This window comes from Mustela putorius, unplaced genomic scaffold, assembly GCF_011764305.1.
Source record: "Mustela putorius furo isolate JIRA1106 unplaced genomic scaffold, ASM1176430v1.1 tig00003870_pilon_pilon_pilon, whole genome shotgun sequence".
Taxonomy (NCBI): Eukaryota; Metazoa; Chordata; class Mammalia; order Carnivora; family Mustelidae; genus Mustela; species Mustela putorius.
In genome coordinates, this window is record NW_025422022.1 from 770,043 (window position 1) to 781,443 (window position 11,401).

Below are 11,401 nucleotides of genomic sequence, written 5' to 3' on the forward strand. Positions count from 1 at the left end.
TTTGGCAAGGCTTGTTTCTCTGTATGCAAGTTAAAAGCATCAATCTGGCAGACCAGGACAGCCCAGAGTTGGCCCCTCCTAGATGTGCCATTGCCAGAAAAGCTGCCGCTGAGACGGTTTGGTTTCTTTCTAATGCTTGAGATGTTGGTTGCATTTGAGAGAAGAAACTTCTCAGAAGTCTACTTCCCTTTCCCAGACCTCTGCTGGGCTCTCAGGCTGAGGGGGAGAGCCTGCTGGAGAGGACACAGGCTGGGAAGCTATGATCTACATGCCCTTTTTACCAGCTTGAGGGGGATTGTGGCCTACCCACTATTACCCTTTCCTTCGATGGGCTTTCTGAAAGGAGCAGAGAATTAAGAATATTTATTTAATTATGTATTTGTTTGTTCGTTTATTTATTTAGAGTGCAACGTGGGGGAGGGGCAGAGGGAAAAAGGAGAAAGAAAATTCCAAGCAGGCTCTATGCCCAGTGTGGAGCCTGACGCAGGGCTCTATCTCACGACCCTGAGATCATGAGCTGAGCCAAAGTTAAGAGTCGAATGCTTAACCAACTGAGCCACCCAGATGCCCCGAGAATGAAGAGTTAAAAAGGGATGCTGTGGGGCCCCTGCTCTGTGGTTTAAAGACTCTGCCTTCAGCTCGGGTCGTGATCCCGGGGTCCTGGGACCAGTCCCGCATAGGCTCTCTGCTCAGCGGGGATCCTGCTTCCTCCTCTCTCTCTGCCTGCTTCTCTGCCTACTTGTGATCTCTGTCAAATAAATAAGTAAATCTTTAAAAAAAAAAAAAAAAAAAAAAAGGGATGCTGTTAGCAACCAGGTCTGGATAGCCTTGGAAGGAATGTCTAAAAGTGACCAAGCCTCCCTGTTAGCGACGTGGCTGTCCAGTTGTCACCGTGGAAGAGATCAAGGTACAAAGAACCCACAGCCCACTTTGGTTTGCAACTAAAACAAAAACGCTCACAGACTGGACTAGCAGCTCGATGGGTTCAGATACCACTAGAGTTTTATCACATTGAAAATGAAGGGAAAAAATGCTATGGCACATCACTTAGGGGCTGCTCCTGTCTGTAGCTCCCACAGCTTAATTTGAAAGCTGTCGAGGGTTAGACTGAGGAAGGAAAGGTTGTATGGTGCAGTCACTGTGTTTGTCCTTGGCCACCTCATCTGTAAGGAGCATCCTAGGAGGACCCTTCCCAAGCCCAGGTAAAGTGACCATTGAATTTACACTGTAAGGTCAGACACATTTTAGCTCCTCAGAAGATCTAGAATCAAATCTCTTCTTCCAAAGGTGCCAAATGCAGGTAGGAACCTGCCCCCAGGAAATAGGTATTTGTATTTGCCCCCACGGAGGCCCCTACATTTCCAGTTGCACCATGTGTCTGATGGTGGGGGACTTGCTACTACTTTTCCTGGAAAATGCGATTGTTTGAAAGCCACTCTCCATGGAGCATGTGATTAGTTCCTTTTGTTGTTTGGGTGAGAACCTACCTCAGCAGTACATCACTACGTTGCCCTGACAGCTTGTCCAGGGGACTGTTCCCGAAGAGGAACACATGACAGGTTTTAAGTATAGTGAATCTTGTGTCAGACCTAAAGAATGAGGATATACTGAGGACCTTGAAATGACCCCCAAAACATATCAAGAAGAAGAGGAATTTTCTTTATAGCCCCATCCATCCATCCATCCATCCATCCATCCATCTACAGTCCATTGCAATTCTAAATGTAGATGCCTGAAAATGGGCCTCCCATATTTTTAATGAAGAGGACCTAGTTTTTTATTTCCCTAAGACCTAGAGATTACCATAGGAATAGTGCAGATACACTGAGGCTAAAAAGAAGAGATGTACAGCTGGTATCTCACCTTCCTTTTTGGGAATTGAGCAAATTGTAGAAATGGGGTAGGACCTGTGATAGCCAGCTTGGCTACCCACAGAGAGGATGTCCAGCTTTGGTAGGTCAGGGTCCCTCTGCTTCAAAGTTCAGCTTAGCACACATTAGGGGACACAGTTATAGCCTAAACATGTCCTTCTGTGAGCTCTCAGTATCCTTGGCAGTTGCTTATTTTCTGCCTTCTAAAAATGGAGGCCCTTGAGCATCCCGACCAGCTCTGCTCCTTATGTAGGGCAACTGGGATCCTGTCTTTGGGGTTGGTGTGGCTGATCCTTTTTTTTTTCCTGAACAACATAAAAATTGACTTTGGAATGTTCCAGCTGTTATTAATGGCATTATTAGCTTTTCCAAGGGCCCTCAGAAAATGCCAGCGATACATCCTTCTTTCAAGTAGATAATCACGTGTCTAGGTACCCCTACCCCACACCCCATGTGGTTGAGTTACAGGGGACCCGACATTGTCCAAGGACAGCTCGAATCCCCCAGCTCCTTGACCCTACAAATCCTCCCTGAAGTTCTTAGAGCTCTCAACCCCCAGTTGTTGAAAGGTATAGTAACCAGCATTTGCCCCAATAGGATCCATTTAATGTCCCATTGTTACTATAGACAAAAGAGCTTGAACTTGTACCTATACCCTAGAAGCTTTGATGAACACTTTGTTTCTGCACCTTTACAGCCAATATTTAAAACACAGAACTCAAATTAGACTGCCTATATTCAAGAAATTGCAAACCAGCCACATTTGACCAAAAGCTTATGAAAGAAGTCTTATGAACACAGTGAGGTTTGCCACAAGACATGTTGTGACAGCTGCAGAACAAAGAGTTGCTGAGGCCGGCCCCAGCTGCCCTCATGGGCCCCAGAACACTTACTTGCCCTTTGTATGTGGCTTCTATTCAGACTTCTTCAATCCTGCAAAAGTGACAGGGTGGTTCTGAACCTTAAATGGCAAGCTGCTGGGAGCTGCAATTTCAGATCTAGGCTTTCACTCTAGGATATCCGAGAAAGCTCACCTGTTACAGTCCAGTGGATTCTGGACATTTCATATTTTTCTTGGCTCTCCAGCCTGCTCTCTTAAAATCAACCTTATTAAAATGGGGTTTCCCCTCTTAGGTAATGACCAGATCACATCCCCTACTCTCAGTCAGATTTAAAGTCAAACCATTTGCTACATGATACAGCTCCAAATTCCAAATACAATGTGTGTGCACTGTTAAGTCAACCCCAATTTGGCTGTAAATGCCCCAAGCAGCTCTTTCCCTCAACATTTATCTATATTCAGGGAAAGTTTAACTTACCTTTCCTCCCTAGTAGTCATCATGAAAAAAAAAGATCAGGCAGGTTTTTACTTGAGACTTTCACCAAATGTTAGAAAGGTTTAGAGTTTTAAATGATGTGCCATTTAATCACAAACTTTTTTTTTTTTTTAGGTTGCATCTGATGCCAGAAGGCAAGCACAACCTGCACCTACGTTTTGCAAATGAATTCAATAAGTTAGCAGAAGACTTCTTGCTGGGAAAACACACCTGAGAACAGCAGGGACCTGGGGATTCCTTACTGTGGGGCTCGAGCCTGTTGTTGCCTTAGAAACACACTGCTGTCCCTCCTAAGCTCACCTGCCTCCCCATGCTTTCTATACCTCCCTGCAAACTGCTCCTGGTCACATAGATATAATGACATATTAAAATGTTTTCTAGTTCTAAGTGCTACAAAAATTAAAGCTGATTTTTTTAACATTAGAGTTGTGAATTTCTACCATTCTGATTCTGATACACTTTCTCTCCAGTGAACCTTAGGTGAAGCCTTTGGAGTATGTAAGACTGTGATTTCAGATCCCTTGACTCTAGAATTATGTTGTCCCTTTCATCTGAGAGGTATTCACTGGTCTTTTTACTTCAATTTATCACATTGTCGAAGTAGAGAAACAGAAGAAAGCCCTTGATACTTCATTTTCACAAGAGTTGCTGGAACTACAGCAAATAAGGTAGGCAGGTTTGCTCTGTCCTTAAATCTCCATTCACTCAACACATTTCCTGGGTTCCTTTACTTTCATGTTGGGCCTGTGAAGATGAAAAAATGTGCCTCTTCATCTGTCTTCCCTAAAAGAGCAGAAAGGCTATTAATTAAAAACATTAAAGCAGAAATCCTAGTTTTGTTAAAGTTACTAAACCCAGAAGCATATTTAAGAAGCATTCAGTGGAAGAATAAGAATTGCCTTAAATGAAATTAAAGAGACTACAAAGTTTTGGACACATGCTTTTTTATTAGTATAGATATCTTAGACAATACTGTAATTTTTAGGAGTTCCACATTATTACATCAACAGTGTGAATTTCTGACAGAGCAAAACGGAGCACCATAGTATACAAATAGAAAGACCATGCTTGATTGAGGACAACAGAAGTTCACTAAAGATGCACGATTTATCTGAGAAGTTCTTAAGCCTCATCCTCGCCCTCCTCCTCCTCGAACTCCCCCTGTTCATCGGCCGTGGCGTCCTGGTACTGCTGGTACTCGGACACCAGGTCGTTCATGTTGCTCTCGGCCTCGGTGAACTCCATCTCATCCATGCCCTCGCCCGTGTACCAGTGCAGGAAGGCCTTGCGCCGGAACATGGCCGTGAACTGCTCCGAGATGCGCTTGAACAGCTCCTGGATGGCCGTGCTGTTGCCGATGAAGGTGGCCGACATCTTGAGGCCGCGCGGCGGGATGTCGCACACGGCCGTCTTCACGTTGTTGGGGATCCACTCGACGAAGTAGCTGCTGTTCTTGTTCTGCACGTTGAGCATCTGCTCGTCCACCTCCTTCATGGACATGCGGCCGCGGAAGATGGCGGCCACGGTCAGGTAGCGGCCGTGGCGCGGGTCGCAGGCGGCCATCATGTTCTTGGAGTCGAACATCTGCTGCGTGAGCTCGGGCACCGTGAGCGCGCGGTACTGCTGGCTGCCCCGGCTGGTCAGGGGGGCGAAGCCGGGCATGAAGAAGTGCAGGCGCGGGAAGGGCACCATGTTCACGGCCAGCTTGCGCAGGTCGGCGTTCAGCTGGCCCGGGAAGCGCAGGCAGGTGGTGACGCCGCTCATGGTGGCCGACACCAGGTGGTTGAGGTCTCCGTACGTGGGGGTGGTCAGTTTCAGGGTGCGGAAGCAGATGTCATACAGGGCCTCGTTGTCGATGGAGTAGGTCTCATCCGTGTTCTCCACCAGCTGGTGCACGGACAGGGTGGCGTTGTAGGGCTCGACCACCGTGTCGGACACCTTGGGCGAGGGCATGACGCTGAAGGTGTTCATGATGCGGTCTGGGTACTCCTCCCGGATCTTGCTGATGAGCAGCGTGCCCATCCCGGACCCCGTGCCGCCCCCCAGCGAGTGGGTCAGCTGGAAGCCCTGCAGACAGTCACAGCTCTCTGACTCCTTCCTCACCACGTCCAGGACCGAGTCCACCAGTTCGGCTCCCTCTGTGTAGTGACCCTTTGCCCAGTTGTTTCCCGCACCACTCTGGCCTGCCAGACGGAAAGGAGAATATTAGGCACTTAAACATTAGGAATTCTGAATTCTGTCATCTGACTGTAGACGAATCTTAAGTTTGAGATTCATCTCTTTTAGATACCCTTTTTTGACTATGGAAAATTTTCTAATACATCAATGATCCTCAAAAACACTGGACATCATAATAAGATAACAAGCAAGTTTGGTTCAGATATGCAGTTATTAACTGATCAACAAGATGGTTTAGCAAAACCCAACTGGGTGTTTTGTTTTGAAAGACAGATTGAGCTAGAGAGAGAGCACAAGTAGTGGCACAGCGGGAGGAAGAAGCAGACTCCCCGCTGGGCAGGGAGTCCGACTCAGGGCTCAATCCCAGGACCCTGGGATCATGACCTGAGCTGAAGGCAAACGCTTAACCAAGGCATCCCAAAACTGGACTGGTTTTAAAATTAGGAACAGGAACCTTCTGTAAATATTTACATTAGGTACCCTAAATGGGCAAGGGCAAGGGCACATTATGATCCGAAGAGAACATGGGCTCCAAGCCGCTGGTCCCACTCTGGTCATAACCTGTGCCTTTGGCCTTTGGCTTCCTGACATGGTTACTTGCGGGCCCTGGTCCTCTGACATCACCAGCAGCCCATCAACCCCTGCAGCAAGGTTAGCCACTGCTCTGTATTCTTCATGGGTCACAAGCTCCTCTGCAGTGGTGGTGGTGGGGGATATGGGCCCTCTGCAGGCTGACACTGTTCCTTGAGCTGCCCAGAGAAGGAGTTGCCCCAAGATTCGGTGGAATCAGGCCAGGACTCAGGGTTCCCTGTGGACACACAGTCTCCACCTTGGCATTCAACCCTAAGAGCGGTGACTCAGTGAGGGAGACTCACTGAGCCAGCTGCCACTGATCACGACTACATACCGAAGACAAAGTTGTCTGGCCTAAAGATCTGGCCGAATGGCCCAGACCTGACGGAGTCCATGGTGCCCGGCTCCAGGTCCACCAGGATGGCCCGGGGGACATACTTGTTACCTGTGGGGAACAGAGGCAGACTTAGATGTGCAGCCGCAAAGGCATCACAGACAAGGCTGTGCCTATGCGCCTTTCACAGCAGTATCATTAGAGAAAAGTCTAGCATCTGACACAAAAGTGAGCAAACAGAGGTGCTTTTCTGCCTCAGAAGAGGGGATAATGGCATGCTTAGTCATGGCCAACATGCAGGAGTCGTGAGGAACTATCTAACGTGTCGTTTTTAGCAGTTGACATTTAAAACGAATGCAAGAAGCATCTCTTTGTCATTTATCTGTTCCTCATCCATTCTGTCTGCCACAGTATGCAAAGCAAGCTTGACTAGGCAAAAACATTCAAATAATCACCAGCAGCTTCATTGTAGTACACGTTGATTCTCTCCAGCTGCAAGTCACTGTCTCCATGGTAACTGCCAGTGGGGTCGATCCCATGCTCATCACTGATCACCTCCCAAAACTGGGGAGAAAGAAAAAAAAAAATCACATGATGGGCTGACATCCTAAACCTCAGTAGGGATGGCCCTTCTCTCCCTCTCTTGTCCTTGGAACAGCGGCCACTGTGGTCAGCCAGTGAAGGAGTCCTAGAGCTGCACCCCCATTCCTCCAGGGGCTGCTGCAGAGGGGCTTGGAAATCCGCAGAGCACTGGCCATAGGATGGCGACAGACTGAAAAGCTGGGAAGGGCGCGGAGGGTGGGCACAGCAGCTGCCCTCCTCCAAAAGCCATGGATGCTGGGGAGGCCAGCAGCCCCAGGCAGGGTGAATGTCACAACATCCCAGCTGATGGGTGGGTCCTGGGAGGATCCAGGACCACTTGGACCCCGCCCCTCGACTGCCTCCAGGGATCCAGGTCTCCTGGTGCAAACCCCACCCAGCCCTCCAGGCAGAGCGGTTTTAGACCACTGACATCCACAAAGTCTGCCGCCCCTACCCAGGGGCAGGGGTGGGTGGGGAAGGACAGGTTGGAGCAGTCTGGGATCCCCACCGGGGACAGTGGGTAGAGCTGGGCACGGTGAGGCACAGGCTTCATTGTGAATTAGTAGCAGGAAAGGGGGCGGGGAGGTCGGGGTGGGCAATATGGCGGTTGTGAAAGAGACCACGTCCTTGTCCAGGGGCCCGCCCACACCCTTGCACCAGGCTGGCTCCTGCCTCACCCACTGTGGTCGGCAGTCTCAGCGCCGGGACGTCACCTGCCGCCTCTTAGACAGGAAGCCAGACTCCGACATGATGTCTCATCATGTCGGTGGTGCTCATATTTGGGAAATTATCTAACATCCTCGACTTTGAAACCCAACAAGAAGTCTCTCTACCATGTCACCTCAATGACACTGCATATTTTTCATTCAAACTACAGAGGAAAATGTAAAAATTAAATTCTACATAAGGCCACTGGATTAATATGAGCGTTCTCCCTATCCAAATTCTAGAGAGTAATACACCCAGGGAAATGCCGACTACCTCTCGCATAACGCATGTGTCCGAGGAAATTTCAAAGGGCCTTGATTAAGGCACACACCACTGCGTTGCCGCGCGCATCGTGGCAGGTTGTGTGGTTTCCTGGGCCCCGCCCGGCGGCCCCGCCGAGAATGCGCCACCGGGGCCGGCGAGAGCCGCCGCCACCTCCCCGCAGCCCCTGCTCTGGCCCGCGTCCTGGGGTCCCGCCACCCCCGCCCAGGTCGCACCCTCCGGCCCTGCCTCCCCTTCCCTGGCCCCTGCAAGGCGACGCGCCCACCTTGGCGCCGATCTGGTTGCCGCACTGGCCCGCCTGGATGTGCACGATCTCACGCATGGTGCCGGCTGCGGAGGGGGTGGTTGCGCTGGCCCTCGGAGCTGTGCGCGCGGCGCGACCGGCGGACTCCGCAGCAGAGACCAGTCGCCGCCCCCCAGCCCGGCTTTTTATAGCAGGGAAGTCGCCCCTCCCCGGCCTGGCCCGCGTTGACGTAATGGAGGGCGGGGCTGGGGGCGGGGCCGCGCGGACTGCGGCACCACGAGGGGGAGCTGGGGCGCGGTGCGAGGTGCGGGGGCGCTCGGGCCCGAGTCCGCGCCTGTAGGCTCGCGAGAGGGCTCCAGCCCCCGCGTCCAGCCGCCGAGGGCGGTGTCCCGGCCTCCAGCACCGCCAGGCCGGGTCGGCTTGAACCACGGACGCGGCCCCGCCCTTGCACTGACTTCTCCAGTAACACCGCATCCCCACCCACCCTTCCACTCTGGACACCCGAGAGGGGCTGGAATCCTGGGTTCTGGGACGGAGGCGGGGGGCTACCTCCAAAAGGGTCCTCGCCTCCGGGGGGAAGGTGAGACGCAGCCAGGACCCTCTTGGAGTTGGGAGTCTAGAATGGTCCGTGGGCCCTACAGCTGTTCCTTAGGTTTCCTGACTCCCTTGGGCAGGGGTCCTGGACTCCGGGCCACGTTCTCTTTCTGTTCTGGGTGGGAATAGTCTAAATGTGGGGAGGGGATGGAGGATGGGGGAGGGGGGGGCTCCCGGTGACGGCAGATGGGGACTATGTTTGAGGAAAGCGAGGGTGGGGGAGGGGTCAGCTTTTACTTCCACTTGTGAGAAAGATGGTCGGTTTGGAAGATGCTGGATTTGTCTCATGTCTGCTTTGGGCTCTTGGGTCCTTGTAAAGGGCATCTAAATGTGGAAAATGCTGCGTGCGTACGTGTATGTCAGAGAGGACAAAACAGCGGCACTTCAGCCCCGACGTACCCTTACCTTACGTTCAATATGTCACCTAATTCTGAGCAGCACAGTCCCTTCAAAGGCGACTAGACACGTGTAACTACTGAAGACTTGAAATGTGGGTAGTCTGAATTGAGATGTGCTCTCAGTTTAAAACAGTCACTGGATTGCACTGGATTAACTTAACTCAGTTAAAAGGCTGTAAAATACTCCATTACTAATTTTGTATATTGATTACAGATCAAAATAACATTTTGGATATATTTTTAAAATTAATTTCACTGGGTTTTTTTTGTTTTTGTCTTTGTTTTTTACCTTTTTCAATGACTTCTACATTAGTAGTGACTACTGGAAAAATTTGTTACCTGTGTGACTCACATTGTATTTCCATTAAACAGTCCTGCTCTAGAGTATACATAATTACTATCCCAGTTTTGCAGCTCAGAAAAGGAGGCTCAAAGAGCTGACTAGCTACAAAGCTAGTAAGTGAAGGCATCTAGATTCCTTCTACAAAGACAAAACCCAGGTGAATTTTAAAGGCTTGGTCCCAGTGAGGTAACACCCAATCTTAATTGTTCTCCAAGATGATGCTGAACATTGGGCTAGGTGAGCGGGGACCCGGGGACTGTTTTTGTTTGCTTCACATACTCCTTTTCCTCTCTGGGGCCAGTTTCTCCAACTATAAAATGATGATAATTATAGGTGCCCTGCAGCCAGCTTTGTGAGTAGGAAATGAGAAGCTCTCTATGAAAGCAGGTCAAGTTTATGGAGCAAAAGTGCCCCCATAAACCCAAAGGTGATGCTGTCGGAGGTGGGCAAAGTCATGGCTTCATCACGCCAGCTTAAGGGAACCAGTCCATTGGGGTCCTTTCAGCTCTGGTCAGGTGCCTGATTCCCTGTCTCAGCAGGGAGTGGGGGCGTGCTCCGGGATGGGTAAGGTTTCCTGGCTCTCTCCTCTTCTCTCCCCTCCCCATACAGCTGGGCCCCCAGTCCATCCCACTGATGCTGCTCCCATGTTGCGAGTGCTTGGGCCTCCACCCTCTCCCCATCTCTACCTCCAGTTCCTATTTCTTGGGCTGTTCATAGCAGCTGGAGCCTTCTAGTTGCTCTCCAGAGAATGGCCCTGCTCCAGGTGACTTCACGGATAACATAGCATGCATGCCATAAAGATTTTCTGGAGGTAATTGCTTCTTAGTCTTTGTTGTTTCCTTCAAGATGGGGATTTGGGACCAAACAGGCGCAGAAGATACGACCTGGAAGGGATGATATTAGGATATTAGGCGGGCATTTCCCTACCTGTGGAAGGAAAAGATCCCCTTCATGGATGGTGCCCACTCTGCTTTGTTCTATTTGGGTCCTTAAGCAAGTCACTTACCCTCTCTGAGGCTCTGTTAGCACATCTGAAACATGGAAATCTGGTTTTGTTATGCGGTGAGCCTGAGAGACATGTCTGTGAACTGGACATTCGGTACACACGCAGTCAATAAATCAATGATGGCATTGATTACAGCAGGCCCGGGGACAGGAGGCCCACCCAGGGCTTACAGGCAGCAGATGTCCTTGCCATGGCTGCCTCCTCCTGCCTTCCAGTCTGCACCAACCTGCTTTCTCATCTGCTCACTCCTCCCCCAGTACCCACCCTGTTGTCTGTTGGAATATAATCAAAGAGGCACACAGGCAGATTTTAAATAATGCCTGCCCAGCCTAAGGTGACTCATCCGACGGCTGTGAGCTCCTACTCCACTCCATGTGGGCTCTGCCAGCACCAGCCCGCTGTCACACAGCAATGCTCTGGGGCACAGCACCTGGGGTGGGAGAGAATAGGAGGGAATGGGGCCGGCGGATCCTCCCCTCCCCTAGAATAGGCTTTTGGCAAGCTTTGGGGAAAGGTGGTCCCCACCCCCCCACACACACCCCCTGCACGCCTGTCCAAAAAGGAGCAGCTATCCTGGCAGGGTGGCCAGGGGGAGGGGCCCCAACATCCTCCAGCCACATGTCATTTCCTGCTTTGGACCTGATGTCACTGACATCACGTGTGTGAGCCCTCCCTTCCCAGAAGGCACTTTGGGGTGATGATGACAAAATTCAGACCATAAAGGAAAGGAGTGAATTCCCGGTAGAAGGCTGGGCCTTGCCTGCATTTTATAGACGGACTCAGGATCTTCCTTTTCGCTCTGTCTGCCCTTCATCTCCTGCCATCTGTGAGAGGATTCTAGCGAAAGTGCCCTCTGGGATGCCCTTTCTAATGGGACATGTGCAATCAGGTTCAAAGAAATTTCACTGGGATCCTGACATTTTGAAAGTATCAGTAGGTAGAATGATGAAA

General features: G+C 50.7%; 2 protein-coding genes across 3 annotated transcripts in view; one reads left to right on the forward strand and one right to left on the reverse strand.

Annotated features, from left to right (window-relative positions):
* Positions 1 to 3,631, forward strand: part of BPHL (biphenyl hydrolase like) — a 36,289-nt gene extending 32,658 nt beyond the window's left edge. For both annotated transcript variants that reach the window (XM_004753626.3, XM_013056779.2), the window contains exon 7: positions 3,323 to 3,631. In XM_004753626.3, the coding sequence (XP_004753683.1) occupies positions 3,323 to 3,422 (100 nt within the window). In that variant the 3' untranslated portion in view covers positions 3,423 to 3,631. The remainder of the gene's footprint in view (positions 1 to 3,322) is intronic.
* Positions 3,632 to 4,135: 504 nt separating this feature from the next.
* TUBB2A (tubulin beta 2A class IIa) lies at positions 4,136 to 8,282 on the reverse strand. The gene is made up of 4 exons (XM_045067036.1): positions 8,131 to 8,282; positions 6,749 to 6,857; positions 6,294 to 6,404; positions 4,136 to 5,391 (listed from the first exon to the last, which is right to left on the reverse strand). Exons 1-4 carry the CDS (start codon positions 8,185 to 8,187, stop codon positions 4,331 to 4,333), a joined length of 1,338 nt encoding a protein of 445 aa, XP_044922971.1. The 5' UTR covers positions 8,188 to 8,282; the 3' UTR covers positions 4,136 to 4,330.
* Between the last annotated feature and the right edge of the window lie 3,119 nt (positions 8,283 to 11,401).

Coding starts and splice junctions, on each gene's coding strand:
- TUBB2A (XM_045067036.1), bottom strand. CDS start 8,187: ATGCGTGAGATCGTGCACATCCAGGCGGGCCAGTGCGGCAACCAGATC. Junction 6,858..8,130: donor GCAACCAGATCGGCGCCAAG/GTGGGCGCGTCG, acceptor CTTTCTCCCCAG/TTTTGGGAGGTGATCAGTGA. Junction 5,392..6,293: donor GCCAGACAACTTTGTCTTCG/GTATGTAGTCGT, acceptor TCCGTCTGGCAG/GCCAGAGTGGTGCGGGAAAC.